At 33.5% G+C, this 17,147-nt stretch overlaps 1 protein-coding gene and 1 long non-coding RNA gene across 3 annotated transcripts; one reads left to right on the top strand and one right to left on the bottom strand.

The window, feature by feature from the left end:
• Positions 1–227: 227 nt before the first annotated feature.
• Positions 228–15,556, bottom strand: LOC145017773 (GDSL esterase/lipase EXL3-like). Of its 2 annotated transcripts, XR_013666660.1 has the most exons (6): positions 15,223–15,556; positions 14,855–14,985; positions 14,471–14,704; positions 13,310–13,565; positions 1,081–1,222; positions 460–535 (listed from the first exon to the last, which is right to left on the bottom strand). XR_013666660.1 is itself a non-coding variant. In XM_078975730.1 (5 exons), exons 1-5 carry the CDS (start codon positions 15,551–15,553, stop codon positions 351–353), a joined length of 1,137 nt encoding a protein of 378 aa, XP_078831856.1. In that variant the 5' UTR covers positions 15,554–15,556; the 3' UTR covers positions 228–350. The 2 variants fall into 2 exon arrangements, 1 of the variants encoding a protein (XP_078831856.1); XM_078975730.1 differs by lacking the exon at positions 1,081–1,222 and having other exon boundaries at positions 228–535.
• On the top strand, positions 11,624–13,678 carry LOC145017774 (uncharacterized). The gene is made up of 2 exons (XR_013666661.1): positions 11,624–12,240; positions 13,322–13,678. It is a non-coding gene; the product is annotated as an uncharacterized LOC145017774 (long non-coding RNA).
• Positions 15,557–17,147: the final 1,591 nt, after the last annotated feature.

Below are 17,147 nucleotides of genomic sequence, written 5' to 3'. Positions count from 1 at the left end.
TGGAATCAACCTTTTGTCAATCAAGTATGTGCAGGCCTTTATGTAAGAAACTAAGAATACATGTAGGTAGGTAAGTAAGTAAGCACCAAAAGTCAGATATGGTTATGGATCAACTATGCTAATATTAATAATAGATGTTCTTTATCTATTATCTATCAAAAATGCTAATATGAATCTTAATCGGTCGAGAAACAAGTGACCATGGAAAATAAACGAAAGATAAGCGATATGAAAAGCCTTCCAACATCTTTACAAGATCTTGAGATTTGAAGGTGGAATTTAAGTTCTTTATGGGTCATATATTACTTTAGATATAGCTTTTCTTGTTGCATGGAATGACGATTCTAGGGTCACATAATTAAGTTCTTCAAATTTTTGTTCAGAAAATCTCTAACAATGATTCTATATGCATCCTCCGTAAAATGAAAGCTATCCCAGAATACGTATTCCGACACATTTGTACATGTGTACTTGCATAAGAAGGCCACCTCTATAGTGCCTGTACCACAGCAGCCTATGTTTGAAAAATCAAAACCTGAAATATTGAACATCATAAATATTAGAAAATAACTTTTTCTTTAAAGAATGAACAGAAGTCCAAAATTGTCATGACGTGTATATCCGTGCATTCAAAATTTGTATGCATTATTTGGATTTCTTATTAAACCTGGAAAATAGTACATAATGTAATTTCAATATATATATATATATATATATATATATATATATATATATATATATGAACTTGAGTTATGATGTCTATCAAACAGCTTAAATGGTTGAAACCAAATAAAAATGTAAATCGTTAGTCCGGAAGGAGTGAGAGGGAAGCTTCCCTCACTTTTTGTGGGTCATATCCTCCTTTCTCTCACTTTTCTTTCCTTCACCTAAAAACCAAGGAATTGGTGGGAAGTCCTTTCCTCAATTTTTTTTTTAAAAATATATTTCATACATATATTATACTTATTTTGTAGGAAATTAAAAACCATGAGATTGATATATTTTTTTAATAGGTATATAGTTTTATATATATTAAAAAAAACAAAAAAAACAAAAAAAAAAAAAAAAACAAAACCTGACCATTAGCATGAAGGGAGAGAGTGCGGCTCCCTCTGCCCCCATCTCTTTCCTGCAACTTTTTTCTCTCACCTTTCCCTCACCCACGGGTTGGTGTGCAGGAGTAAGAGAAGTTTCCTTCATCCCTTTCCCGCACCCGCTCCGTCTAACCTTATAAAGAAAATTGGTTAAAACCATCCCAAGTTTAACTTTCACACATGTTCATTTTTAAAGTGTATTAGTAAATAGCAATAATATTTTTAAATCACTTTAATATTTTAATTATGGAAAAGGATTCGTACACAATAATTTTTTTATCGTACAATAATTTATGCATTATATAGTTGTACAATACAACATTTTAACACACTAATTATTATCTCCTATAATAAATAAAGGTTTTTTTACCACATGTCATCTTCTCATTCATTTGGACACATGACATATTCTAGAATTTTTAAAATTTCTATTTTCCACTTGTTATTTTATTGTATTTTTTATTTTATCAAATTAAAATTTCACATTTAATGTGTAAGGTAATATATATGTAAAGTATTTATTAGAAAAAGTTTATATATGTCATGTATTCAATACATTAAAGTGTCATTAATTTTAATAATTCAAATTTTTTTTAATTTTCTTTTAAATTCAAAATTATCAAATTGTTAAAATTTTATATTTATTTTTTTTAATTAAACTCATATAATACATGAGTGTCACACCTACTAATGTATGGAAAAAAAAATATATTATTTAGAAAGGATAACCTTTTAATTATTTACATAAAAAGGTAAAATGACAAGATATTTGAAAGTCAAATCAAATCAACTAAATCTTATCCATGAAAAAAAATATCATTTAAATATCTAATTTGTCCGGTTCACCAACGCCGATAGGCGCCCATACAAAGAGAAACGATACAATTTAAGGTTCACAAGTTTTATGGGATAATTGATAAAAATAAAGTAAGGTGTTTTATTATCGAATGATTACTTTTAAGAGTGAGTCGGGCTGTTAGTTGCATAGACAAAATTGAAATATGGAGAATGTGGTTTATTATTTTACGTGGTTAAGGATTAATTTTAAAAAAATTATAAATTTGGTCTTTTAGGTTTATTGTTGAATTGGTCCCTCTTAAAATTTAAATAACTCATTTACCTTTATATGTTAAATTTGACAATTTTTTTTATTTATTAATAAGCTAATATATTTAAAATAGAAAATAAACCCCAATCCTCACATCCATCCACCCCATTTCCCGTGCACCACTTTGGATTAAGGTCTAGGGATGAGCGTTTTATATCAAATCTCGATATCGTACCGAAATCGGTACCGAATTTAAAAAATAAAGAAATGTACTTGGTATTCCAAAATCACGAAATTCGAGATTTGGTACTGTCAATATCGGTGCCAATATCATTCCCGGTACTGGTACCGATAAAGTTAATTTGGTACGGTACTCGGTATTGACTTTCGATCAAATGTGGTAATCAGAAAATCAAGAACGGTAGCGATCAGTGTAGATTTCGTCCCTACTTTGGATTAACATCTGAGACCACCACCGTTAGACTTCCACCAAATCGGCGTCTCAACTTTGGCTTCCGTCGTCGAAAACGAAGTTATAAATGACTATCTCACCTTGAAATTGAAGCCAAAAACACCTCAACCCCACACATTCACATTCTTGTTCGTATTCGACTTCACTGTCACGCGCCCTTCCCTCCTCCTCTGATTGTCTTCTCAAATGGAAAGCACCACTCTCTGCCACTTTAAATGGAAATAAAAAAAGAAACCTTAAATGTCCACAACTCTAAAAAAAAGTAAAACTTACATGGCCAAGTATACTTATGTAAACAAACAAGTTAAAATCATCATTCATCGATCTAATACTCACAAACTTGTATTTCACCTTCTTTACCAGGTGAACCCTCAAATAAAGGACATATGAGGGGGCGAGTCTTGGAGTTGAGTCTCGATTTTAGCGTCACCATAAACTACTATCATCACCATCTCCATCACCAAATGCCATCAGCAATTCAGCATAGGAAATAATGTTGCGATTTTGACACCATCAGAAACCACTATCTTCATCTATATCGCTAAGATCCACTAGCATCTACGCCATTAGTGTTGCAATTTTCAGATCTCAATAAGGGTAAGGGTGGGTCTTGATTTCCTCGAGGGGATCTGATGCAATTTTAATAGAAAGTTGGTTCGTGGTGAGAGGTAGTGTTGTTGGTTTAACGATGAAGGTGGGTTGCAGTTTTGAACTATGCGAGAGAGGGTGAGACGAAGGAGATAATGGAGGAGGAAGGAGGCAGATATAGGAACGGGAAAGAAGAAGAAAATGGGGTATGAGTGTGAGGGGGATTTATTTCTATTTTTTATTAACAAAAATGATAAAAACAACTAAAATTAAAGGGAAAAAATTAAAAGGGTAAAATAGTCATTTCAAGTTTTCAAATGATCAATTTCATAATAAAACGACCTGAAAGGGACCATATTTGCAATTTCTCAAATGTTTGAACCATAGTCACAGAAAATGACAAACCATATGGACCATTTTTGCAGTTTGTCTGGTTGCATATTATTATTATTATTATTATTATTATTATTATTATTATTATTATTATCATGATCATTATCATTATCATTATCAATATCGTTATCATTATCATTATCATTAGAAGAAGTAAAGAAAATTGCATAAATAGTCCATGTGGATTTTGGCAGTCTATGAGCTTGACATTTAAACTTTTTTTTCTTAAATCCGACTCTCTATGTAATAATTTTGTTGCTAACTTTTAATAAATAGCACAACCTAAACCCTTTATCGATGCGTTGTCGGAGAATTGACCAATCAGTTATCTACAACCTATATTGTGGTCTATATCTTTCATTTCCGGCTACACACCCCTACCCCTAGGTCAAGTTTGATTGAATGAAAAAAAAATCGTCGGAAACCTTTATTTGTGTAGAAATAGCTAGATAATCACCACCGTATGTAACACCCACAATCCAGCAAGCCAAGAAAAGAAAGGAAAAACCCAAGGAAAGAAGGCAACTCATCGAGTCTGAGGGATGACTCGACGAGTAGGAGTGGATTTTGGGTCTCGGGTTAAGTGACCTACTCGACGAGTTGAAGAACCAACTCGGCAAGTTGGTTTGGGTTTAGGAAACCCTAAATTCCGGTCTTGGTGCCTTTTTTAAGCATCTTATTCTCTACCCCTTGGCCTCATTTATAATCTACATTTCTCCAAACCCTAGATCTCGAAACCCTAATGTACCCTTGAGCTTGAGAGCTTGTTTTTTTAGAGTTTAGTGTGTGTTTGGAGCTTGAAGAAGAAGGAGAAGTTTTGGGATTCAACAAAATGATTGTAGATCCAAAAGTAACCTCTCATTCTCCTCATTTTCTGGTAATCAAGTTTTCACCTTGACTTTTGGTTCCTTAGATCTCCTTATGTCCCTTTTATGAGGGTTTTGGTCCATGAAGTTTGATCCATGGGACATGGACGTCCCAAGCAAAGATCCTTTTAGATCTGGAATCCCTAAGGGTGGTTAAGGCATAAAGGTGCAAACTTTATGCCATTGGAACCCCCATGCAAGTGTTAAGGAGTTGTTGTGGTCTTTAAGCCTCAAGAGGGCGTGCATGGAAGAAAAGGCAGAGACTTTAAGTGAGCAAACAATGTCTAAGGCCTGGATCTATATTAGTATGCTTTAGTATGTAATGCTATAACTTTTGGACAAGAATTTATGTATTAAGGGGTAAGGGTTTGAGCTTAACCCTTATAGGAAAGGTATTAATGGGTAAAGTTGGAAACTTTATCCTTCTAGTAGTGTTTCCAGACTGTATAAGGAGTTTGGAGTGTAGATCTAAAATGTAGAGGGCTTAATCTGTTAAGATGGCCGCGAGTCCAAGGAGGGACTCGACGAGTCAAAGTGAGTTGTCCCGAGTCTGTTATGGTAGAACCCGACGAGTCAGGGGTTGACTCGACGAGTTGGATCAGGAATTCAGGATCCTGAGTTTTAGAACTCGACGAATTGATGGAGCAACTCGACGAGTTAAGTCAACTCGAAGCATTGACATGGCCATTTGACTTTGACTTTGACAAAGGTTGACCTAGTTTGACTTTGAGGACATTTTGGGGTTAAGTGTTATTTTGTTACTGATAGCTTAGGGAGCCAAAGGAACAGTAGTTCGGGGAATTGCTAGTTAGCAGCCAAAGGAGTATCAGCAGGACTTCAGTAGTGCAAGGTGCGTTTCCTCCAGTAGGAACGGGTTGAAGGCACCAATGTCCGTTTATGTATGTTATAGTATAACGGATGTAGATCCGATGTCGGGGTTAGCCCAATGCAATTTATATGTTTCGTAGGGGTGAGCAAACCCAAACCAAAAAACCGAGAAACCGACTAAACCGACGAAATCGGAACCAAAAAAACCGAAACCGAAGCAAAACCAACGGTTAGGGTTTGATATTTTTAAAAACCGAAAAATCGGGTTCGGTTTCGGTTTTTACCCGATAAACCGACCCATACTTAAAACCGACAAACCGTCCCAAGAAACCGACTCATCCAACCCGAGAAACCACCTATACTTGATTGGGTTTTGGTTGTAATAGACTATTTCGGGCTTTGTTTCTAACTTGTAATAGACTATTTGTTGTAAGACTCATATTTTTTTGAAGTATTTAACTTCAATTTGGTGTTTTTTTAAGTATTTAGCTTATTTTTTTCGTTTATAGAAAATAGGTTAAAACCCAAAACCCATGGGTTTGAACCTAGAACCTGTGAGTATATGGGTTGAACCCAAGAAACCAAAAAACCGACCAAACCGATTCTATTGGGTTTTGAAAACTAGAAATCGACCATTTATGGGTTGGGTTGGGTTGGGTTTGAGTCCAAAACCGGTCCAAACCAACCCATGCACAACCCTAATGTTTCGGATTTCGGTCTGATATCGGGCGAGGCCCGAGGAAGGTTTATATGTATGTTTCCGAACTACGGTTCGATGTCAGGTGGTACCTGACGCAGGAATACATGTTTAGCTATACTTGTTGTCTTTGTGATACTTGTATGTGCCTAGTAGGAAGGTGAGTGTGGGCGGGAAGCCGTATCTCATCACTAGTTGAGTGTGGACGAGGTTCCATATCTCATTAGTAGCAGAGTAGGGGTGGGGCCTTGAGACTAGTAGTTATAGTGTAGTGATCACCTGTTTTGTATTAGCATGATATATGTTTTGTTTGTATGTGTATAGCGGGCGGGGCCCATAGACAGGCAGGGCCTAAGAGAAACAGATCTGTATACTGAGCGGGGCTCGATGCCGGGCAAGTCCCGATGCAGCGAGCGGGGGCCTAATATATGTGTTTGTGTGTATGGTATGTGGTATATTGGGGAATTCACTAAGTTTCGTGCTTACAATTTTCAGTTTTGGTTTCAGGTACTTCCGGTAGCGGATGGAAGAGCTCGGGATGACTATATGGCACACCATATTTTTCAGCCTGGGATGATTTACTCTAATAATTTGATACTCTAATTATAATGTTTTGAGACATTGACTATGTTTGATGAAAAGATTTGATAACTATGGTTTTACTTAATGATTTAAAAATGAAAATTTTGGACTGTATTTTGGGAATTTACACCATAAACAAAGGCAATAGAAGTAGGTGCATGATTTGGAATGCCTTAAAGACCAATACTTAGCAGGAAACACGTCGATGAACCTTGTTTGTTTAGACGATGAACGGTAACACCATACGTGTTTGCAATGAGAAAAGTAAGTATCAACATAATACGCCAATATCTAGTTACCGTAATGTTGATCCAACATACTTCAATGAGTGACTTGTGTTATTGAAATAGTTTTCATGAATCAATGAGTATTCTTTGATGTGTCACACTAACTTGTATTATAAATTCGATTGAATTTTACGCTAATTGTGTTCACAATAAACGAGCTAAATAACTATTTCCCGAAATACACATTTTAATAAATATGAAATGATATAATTAACTTCATACACCACAACATACAAATTTTGAAAACGACAAAGACAACTCATATCAGATAAAAATGACTAAAATGTAGATAGATATTTAAACTATAAAGATCAAAACTATAATCTACTATTTAATAATAATAATAATAATAATAATAATAATAATAATAATATTATTATTATTATTATTATTATTATAGAAAAGACAAAAGGAACATAAAAATCAAAAAGGGTTAATAAATAATAAAAAAAATTAATAAGTGAAATATATAAATAAAATGATTTGATGAAACCCTAATTGATTTAATTAATATGAGAGGGGTGAAACTAAGTAAGGATAAATAATTGTCAGTTTTGTAAATATTTTTTTTAATTGTTTGTAAAATAAATATTTTTAAATTGTTATCAGTCTTACAAATAACTTTTTAATTTATTTTTGAATTGTTTTTTATGAAATAACATCATTATAATTATGAAAATAAAAATAATAATAATAATAATAATATAATAATAATAATAATAATAATAATAATAATAGCTTATACACAACCAATTATATATTGTTTTATCTAAAATAAAAAATAAGTTGTTGATTTTAGATAAGGCTACTTATACGTTGCTTTATTTAAAAATTAAAATGAAAAATAAAAAAAAATTAAAATTGTTGATTTTAAATAAAAATGATAATTTGACCAATAAAATTTCAAATATAATATATAAAGAAGTGTTTTAAATTTTATATTAAACTATTATGGTTTTTTAATTTTCACATTATTTTATGTTTTCTTACGATCAAAATAACAATATATTTTTTTGTTGATATTTTATTCTAATTTTTGTATACATAATAATTAAAGTAAAATGTTCTGATCCCTTGGTTTGCATAAATCATTAGTTTCTGTGTTAGTATTGAGATTTAATTATGGGATCCTTATTTCACTGCTTTGTCCCTGAGGTCAGACGGAGCGGATGCGGGGAAAGGCCACGGTAACCTTTCCGTCCGGCGGAACACCGTACCGTCGGTGCGGGTAAGGTGGGTGCGGGAAACGGAGAGGGGAGCCTTTCCCGATCTCTCTCCTGCTGTGATTGGGCATTTACTTTTTTTTTTTTTTGAAAAAATACGGTTGTGTAACGGTAGACAGGTAAATTTTTTTTTCTGTGGCTGTTAACAGCTACTTTTTATTTAATTTTTATTATTTTATTATCCTTTTACAACTACTATAAATACATACACATAACTTTTAAACATATCAAATATTCTCTATACTCTCTACTTCATACCAACAAAAAAAATGAATCCCGACAAACAAACCCCAAGTTCCGATCGACGGAAAAAAAAGTCATGGTTCGAGTATAAACATCCTTCATCGCAACATTTTTGCTATCGATTCATCCCAACAAGGAGTTTACCGCCCCCAACTCGATTCTCCCATTCAATCGCCACTAAAATTCCAATACCAAAATATTGGCCAATATTACTCGATGCAAGTTCCAAATGTTCCGTCGCAAATGTTTTCAAACTTTGTTGTGTTTCCGGATCAACAATCGCCAAATCAACCTCAACCCCAAACTCAAACTGAAACTCAAACCCAAACCCAACACCACCACCAACTTGTCGATGAATTGGATGATGCGGAAGAAGAAGACATGGTTCCCGAAACTCAACCAACACCACCACCACAAAGACGTAAAGGGAAAAAACAAGTGCGTGAGGGTGTCGCACAACCGGGAAGACAAAAGTCGACACTATGGGTTCCACACGAAGAGCTAGTTTTGGTCAAAGCTTGGGTTGATATTTCTGAAGATTCGATTCAGGAAAACGCACAATCGGGAGAACATTTTTGGTTTCGCATTTTAGAACTATTTCGAGAGGAGCTAGGAAAATGTGACGACTACCATACTAAACATCAACTTAACTCAAAGTTTCGAGAAATAGCAAGGGGAGTTTCAAAAATTAACGAGTTGTACAACAACCTAAAAACCCAACGGAAAAGCGGCCAAGGCAACGAAAAAATACTTCAAGAAGCGTTGCAGTTTTACCTTGAGGAAGTCGGAAAACCATTCAAGTGGCACGATTGTTGGAAATTATTGGTCCGAAGTCCTAGGTGGATAACATACGAGCGGGATTTTATTTTTGGAGTCCAACAATCAAAGCGAACGAAAACGGGCTCTAGTGGTTACACAACCTCCTCCGATGCTCGGGTTGGTGTAGATTTAAATCAGGACGACGAACTCGAGCTAGAAGAAATTGTACGCCCAATGGGTAGGGACAAAGCAAAGAGAAAGGGAAAAGGGACTTCTTCGAGTGCATCTGATTTCAGCGTGGACATTGAGAAAATGCGGAAGATAACATCGTCGTTTGATCGATATAATCTTAATTTCTCCGAACGTTTGGTTTTCGAAAAAGAAAAAGAAGAAACAAGGAAAAAGGAGCTGGCGGAGAGACAAGAAATGCAAGACATGAAGTTTTTGATGGAAAACATCGATCATCTCTCGGGACCGGTTCTCAAGCTCGTAATGAAGAAGAGGGAAAAAATATTTTCCATAGGTCGTTGGTGGTTTGTCTGATTTTTAGTTTGTGTGTGTGTGTGTGTGTTTTTTTTTTTTTTTTTTTTTTAATTTTCTACTTTTTTATATTTTAGGTTTAATGTAAATTTTATTTTAATTAATGAAATGCTTTTGATTTTTAATTAAGTTTTATGTTTAATATTAATTTAAAAATTATAATTCATAACAAAAAAGTTAATTTTATTTATTAAAAAAATAAAAATAAAATAAAAATAAAAAAGGTGAGGGAAGGGCTTCCCTCATACTCTTTGGCTTTTAGGTGAGGGAAAAGAGAGTGAGGGAAAAAAGGGTATAGCCCACCAAAGTGAGGGAACCAACCCTCCCACTCCTTCCGGTCTGAGAATTAACCATGTTGCTTCCACCCTTAAATGTATATGAAAAGACCAATACACCCTTTTCTAACTTCCTGCTTTATTTTACATTGTTGATAACCATCGGGGGCATTTCTGTAAATTTAAAAAAAATACCCTAAAAGTAAGACTAAACTGCACAAATGGTCCCTGTGGTTTTGCTCAAAATTGCCACTTTGGTCCAAAAAGTTTTGGACTAGCACCACAGGTCCAAAGTTTTCATTTTGTTGCTAGTTTGGTCCAATTTGTTTTGAACTTTTACATAATGACCATTTCGCCCTTAGTTATTTATTTATTTAAATATTTTTCTGTTTAAAAGAAAAATAAAAAAAAATTGTATTTTCTATTTTACTTTTATAATTTTTTTATAAAGGAATAAAAATAAATAAATAAAATATAAAATCTCTCTCTCTCTCTCTCTCTCTCTCTCTCCCCCTCCCCCTCTCTCTCTCTCTCTATCTCTCTCTCTCGTAAACAATAAAGATATACCTTTGTCTTCCCCCCTGACCTCCAAAAACTTTGAACCCCATCTAAATTACAACCGAAAACTGCCAGCACCACCTTCCGCCACCACCACCATCGGATGCCACCGACCAAGGTAACTGATTTCCTGCCCATACCCGATCAAAACCCACAGATCCACCAACATCCCTTCCTATCAGCAACCCTAAATAAGATTTGTGGAAATGAATCCCTACACATCCATCTTTTCCGGCAATACCATAACTACCACCGATTATCACCTCCCATCTATTTCCTCCCTACGTCTCCAGTAGTTTTGTTTCTTCCCCACAACCGATGGTTGTTGAACCTCCGCGAGGATCGTCATCATCGGACCTTGAAATCCATCAATTCTCCCTGAATATGAAATCCATCCTCACCACCCACCTACCCCTCTCTCTTTCATCCCATACGAATATACGAACATACCTATCTTCTTCCTTCTTCCTATAGAAAATAAAAAATGTGAGCATACATGCTCTCTCAAAATTAAACCCTCTGCAAATCTATGATCTTTGATATAACATACAGAGGAAGAAGAAGAAACTAGGGTTCTTGAACCCATTGAAAATCCCCATAAAAAGACCCAAAACACCATTTCCTTATTAAAAATCCTCATACCTTCTTCTTTGATTATGATTTCAACTTTCCCCCTGTTTTGAAATGACTACGATACACAGTTACAATAAAATCATTACTCACTCGATCAATCATCCAGGTATGAGTGAAGATCTTTATGTTAAAGGATTTGGGCAGTTTCTCATTTTTTCAATCTAAATCGATCACATGTGCTAATTGGTGTAAAAAAGTCGTGAAGAACAATTGATTTTGGGTGTAAGCCATTGAACTGGGTATTTGATGTAAGCTTCAACTCAAATTTTTACAGATGACGAAAATGGAAGAAGATGCATCGATGTTTATATGAGAATGAAAGAAGATGGGGTTGTAGATTATAGGAGAGAGAGAGAGAGAGAGATTATATATTTTATTCCTTTATAATGAAAAATTATAAAAGTAAAATAGAAAATACAAATTTTTTTATTTTTATTTTAAACAGAAAAATATTTAAATAAATAGAAAACTAAGAGCAAAATGATCATTATAAAAAAGTTCAAAGCAAATTGAACCAAACTAACAATAAAATGAAAACTTTGGACAAACTTTTTGATCGAAATTGGTAATTTTGAGACCATTTGTGCAATTTAGTCTAAAAGTAAAGCACATCGTCTTCTGATGTGCTTCAACAACCGATTGATGGAGGCGGCAACATCCTAGCATCTCCATCGTCGGCCTCCGGTGGTCAAAAAAGTATTGTCGAAGCCGGATTACCGGCGGATCTAGCTTCAACTCGCACTCGGTTTCTTCAACTGGAACTCTCAACAACCAGGATTCATCTACACTTCCATTTACTATCAATACATTCTCAAGTCTCTCTTCATCTCCCGCCAATCCGCCATTGTTGATACGCTAATGAAGCAATTCAAAACTTTTAAAATTCAACTCAATCCTTCCATCAACGGTTCGACTATCGCATAACATATCGCGGTCAAAAGGGATCTCAACTCGTTCTCGGTATTTAACGATGCTAGATTCTTGATTCCTGATCGCGGTCAAAAGGGATCTCAACTCGTTCTCGGTATTCAACGATGCTAGATTCTTGATTCCTGATATTGGTCCTGAAGCCTGTAATTTGCTAGTTGCAGCTCTTTCTTCTACTGGGAATTTGGGTTATGCCTACCAAATGTTCGACGAAATGACCACAAGAGGTATTCGTTTATCTACGCTAGAGATCTATAACATTTCCATGAATGTTTAGCAGAACAGCTGAATTAGATAAACCTTTGAGCTTCCTTGATGATGTGAAAAACCAAAACCAGGATGTAAACGATTCAATTCTTGCATTTTTTATTCTTCAAGGGTTATGTTTAGAGAGGGGGGATTGTGGTATTAGTAGTGATCGGTGATGATGGTGGTGTTTGGAGATGGCGTGAGCATTTTGACCTCTAGACCGGGCCAGATCAGAACCGGATCGCCTCAGGTCCGGTCAACTGGAAAATCAGGACCTAGACTGGACCTGGACTGCCTCAAGCGGTCCAAAGTTTACTAATTTCTACCAAACCGGTCCGGTCCAAGAGCCCTTCATGTCTGGTTTGGTCCAAATGTGTCCAAATGTTCACTCAAACTTCTTGTGATGAAATCACAATACCAGGACCAAACATATTTTATTTTTTGTCTAATGAAATTCCCGTCCGTTTTGCTAAAGCAAAGTGCCATGCAGGTTTATCACTAAATTATAATGCAAAATACAACTAAAATACTAAATAGTACTAATAGGAAAAAGAAATAAAAGTGCATTATTATTTTACTAAAATGCCCAAAACGGAACTTCATTTAACTAGTTTTAATTTAATCTGCACGAATACGATTAAATAGGAATATATAACAGAAAAAAAAGCATTGCTATACTTCCACTTTTTTTGTTTTAAATAAATACATAAATAAAATGATTTATCATCCACTTACTTATTTATATATACTCTCACTATCATATCCTTGTTATCCAATTCTAATCAAATTAACTTAAATTAACGTACTATCAGTGTGGGACAAAATGACAATCGGAAGAATGTTTAACATACAAAGTGTTAATGTTAAACACTTATAACCTTCATTGATGTTCTATGCTTAGCAATTTAGCTTAAACTGGTAACTATTATGATAGTATAAGTTATATAGTTGTATACGTTTTTACCAAAATATATAATTGGGAGAAAATGCATGAAAGCATAAAGACGTTTTTATTTATTTTGTAATGAAGGAATGAGTAAAACATACCATATTTTGCAGGGTTTTGGATCATATCAAGTGGAAGATAGTAAGCATCAACGTAAACCATCTTTGCAAAAGGTAGACGTTGGCTTAAAGAATTAATCTCCATTGATAGCTTGGTGTTGAATAATTCTGCCAACTCATTGTAGTTCTTAACACACTCTCTTTGTATTCCTCCTACTAATGTTCTTTGTGAAGGTAGACATCCTATTGGTGGTAAACTGAAAACTCCGATTCTTCGAACACCTAAATTGTATAAATCCTGTTGATTTTCAACTGTGAAGTCATTGTCCTTTAATGTAATATGTATGAATAGATGGTGTTCGTTTGAATTGATCGATTTGATCTGATCTAATTAAGTATATTCAGAATTGATTTCGGTTTTCAAAACATAGATCTGAATAGTACAAACTAAATTAAGAATTGATATGATGTAACCAAACATAATTAGGTTGGACTGGACCAAGAGTAAAAATATTTATAAAAAAAACATATAACTTTAACATTAATAAGCTTGATTAATCAAATGTAAAATCCACAAAGGATTTATTATATGCCATTTTAGTGCATTAAAAAAATGACTTGTAAATCAAAATTTATATTAATTAAGACTTTTTTATATGGTGCATGCTTTCTAATTAAATTTAAAAACAATTTTAATAAGTTAACAAATCCTTATATATATATATATATATATATATATATATATATATATATATATATATATATATATATATATATATATATATATATATATTACAAGTAAAAAAATATAAATATATAAATAAAAAATTGTTATTCACACTATCCGGTTTTTTTGTATCATTAACCAAAACTAATCAGAAATCCAATATAATAATTCAAATTTTATTAAACCAATTCAAATATCCGAATCAAATAATTCAATCCATATTATCTAAGTAAAAAATTCAATTTCTTCTAAATAGTCAACAGCAAGTCAGCAACAGTCCCAAGTAAGAAGGTTGAAGAACTATGATATTGGGTCCATTTTAAACGTATTATTTAGTAAAATGAAAAACACTATGGAAAAGCAACCCGACCCGATTGATCCATCTAGAATTTATCCATGGTTTTTGGCTAATTTATGTACTTTATCATGTCATGTTATTTATATATCATAGTAATTAAACCATATATAGTAGTTACCTGTAAGAATGATGAAGCAGAATCCACGAGAAGACGAGAGTAGGATTCAAAGTCAAAGTGGTATCTTCGTAGAGGGTTATTAAAATACGTATTGGTGACGTCATTACTCCCTGTTACCACAACGAACAATCCTTTGCTTAATATATCATTTACTGCTTCCTCACCTGCCATCGACTTCACCTTCTCCAAGTATTCTTTGAACAACTCTATTTGTCCCGGAAGTGATATCACCGACTGTACGTACACATGCATTCATGGCCAAATAAGTAAATTCACACATATATAATCTAATATTTAATATTTAATATATGGAAGTTATGAACGATATTAAATATTAAATATCAATTAAGTAATTAATTAATTATCATATCCGTATATGCGTACAGCAAGCTGAGACGTAAGAGGATCATATCCACCACCTCCCGATGCAAAGTTCACTCCGGTTCTTAGATCTTCGATCGGTAGGCTTGGGCCAAGATATGGTGGTAATACTTCTTTGATTCCTAGTTCTTCAACTGTAAATTATGGGAGTTGTATCAATACTAAAATATTATCATCATTTACAAAATATATATACATATCTTAATTCTCTTCCAAAAATGCCCTCATCAACCACATTACTTTAACTATAATTTACGCATACATATATAGTTTTTAAGCGACTACTATTTAGAGGTTAGTAATTACTAATTAGATCATATCAAATTAATAAAAAGAAAGAGATCAATATACAAGCGTATGTATGTATATACCAATGAGATCAGGAGGAACTTTGCCATTAGAAAACCTGCCGGTGGGTTGACCTCCATAAAAGTCTTTTCCATAAGGAGGATAATTCACCTTGAAAACTGTCGCTAAGTTATTGTTGTTTCCTGTATCTACTACTGAATCTCCAAACACTATCACTGCTGGCACTATATGAGTACCTACCTTTAAACGACAACGTTTTCCTAAATCACATGGTGATTGATTTGAATCATTGCTTATGCCACTACATTGCAACTGCAGCAAAAGCAGAAGCGGAAGAACAAGAAGAAGAAGAAGAAAGGAAAGTTGTCTATGGAGGAGGAGGAAGACTTGCATTGCTATTTTCGGTAAGTGCTTAAGAAATCTCTTTTCAAACTTATATTTAAGAGCATTGAATACACACATATCCAACTATATATCCCTGTCATATGTTGGTGTTTTTTTTTTTAATATTAATTCTTCTTATGATCACAATCTTTTTTTTTTCATTTTAAGTAATATAATAACATTATTTCTTGTTGTGGATTTCAATTTTCAACGTAGATAACTACAAAATTCATCATGAACGGAAAGAAATGAATTTTTTTATAGTTTTAACTCTAAAAAGTTAATGTTTTTGTTCTAAATCTCTTGAAATAGATACTAGTATATTTTAATAAACTTGTGTATTTTCTGAAATACATTACACTAAAGACGATATAATATGATCTAAAGAAAATAAATCAATATCATATTCAGTTTATAAAAGTTATTTAAAAAGGTTTCATGGAATACAAGTTACAAGTTACTACACGATAAATAAATGAAACAAGCTCAGTTACATTTGATATATAATCAGTCTACAGTTAAATCAATTGAATTATGAGTTTAATACTTAACTTTACTAAAATACTATACATATAATTTTTTAGTCTATCCATATACTACATCTGCAAAGTATTAAAGTCTTTACGTCTTACTGTTATATCATGCAACATGGATGTGGTTGCAGGTTATTCATTGTGAATTTATGAGGCTTCTGCATTTTTCCATGCTTTCTAGATATACTTTAATTCTGGGACAACAAAATCACATTATAATTTTATTTTAGACGATATTTGATAACACTGTTTACATTTAGATATAGGTGTTAGTTTTATTTTTATTTAATTTGGACATAACTTAATCACGAAATTGTATATGAGTTTTCTTTTTTTACAGAAAGAACTCCGCAACAAAAGACTGAAAATGAGATATCAACTGTTAAGTTCCAACTTAATCCAAATCATGCCATACAAACTAATTAATGGCACCGTAAGGCATGTCGTCGTGAGAGGGATTGTCGTTGGAAAATTTTGTCGCTATGGCGGAAACTCCACCTACGATAATTTGCCGTGAGGGGGATTGTCGGTTGTTGGTTTTTGAATAAAGAACGTAATGTTGTGGTTTGTTTTGAAATGTTGATTTAATTAACTAAAGTCTTTTGCGATTTTCCATTAAAAATGTGTCAAAATAATTGAACATTTTTATTGTAAAAATCATGAAATTACACGTACTTTTACTTTTTGTAACATTTGAGTTCTGATTATGTTTTTCGACTCTTTAATTGAGAGTTTTATGGTCCATAAAGAAGTAGAAGGATGGGGCGAAACAGGAAGTCATTTATCGTATTTGTTGAAAAATATGAAATTTTGGAATTAATAGCAATACACTCAGGCCCATGGGCTGAACGACTTATTAGGGTTTTGGAGGCTATTTAAGCACATTAACCACTATGGTTAGCTCATTCTCAACCTCCACCACTCCTTAGAGAGATCCCACAAAACACTAGCCTTCTCTAACTTGTTTTGAGCATTGGAATCCTTTTGGGAAGCTTATTTCTCCATTTTTTGGTTAAAGCTTAAAGATCAAGAGTTCATTTTGGTGCATAGAAGAAAGGCTCAAGTGCACA

This window comes from Lactuca saligna, chromosome 9 (genome assembly GCF_052625555.1).
Source record: "Lactuca saligna cultivar CGN05327 chromosome 9, ASM5262555v1, whole genome shotgun sequence".
NCBI classification, from domain to species: domain Eukaryota; kingdom Viridiplantae; phylum Streptophyta; class Magnoliopsida; order Asterales; family Asteraceae; genus Lactuca; species Lactuca saligna.
The sequence above is the reverse complement of the archived record's forward strand: the minus strand, read 5'-3'. Positions and strand labels throughout refer to the sequence as shown.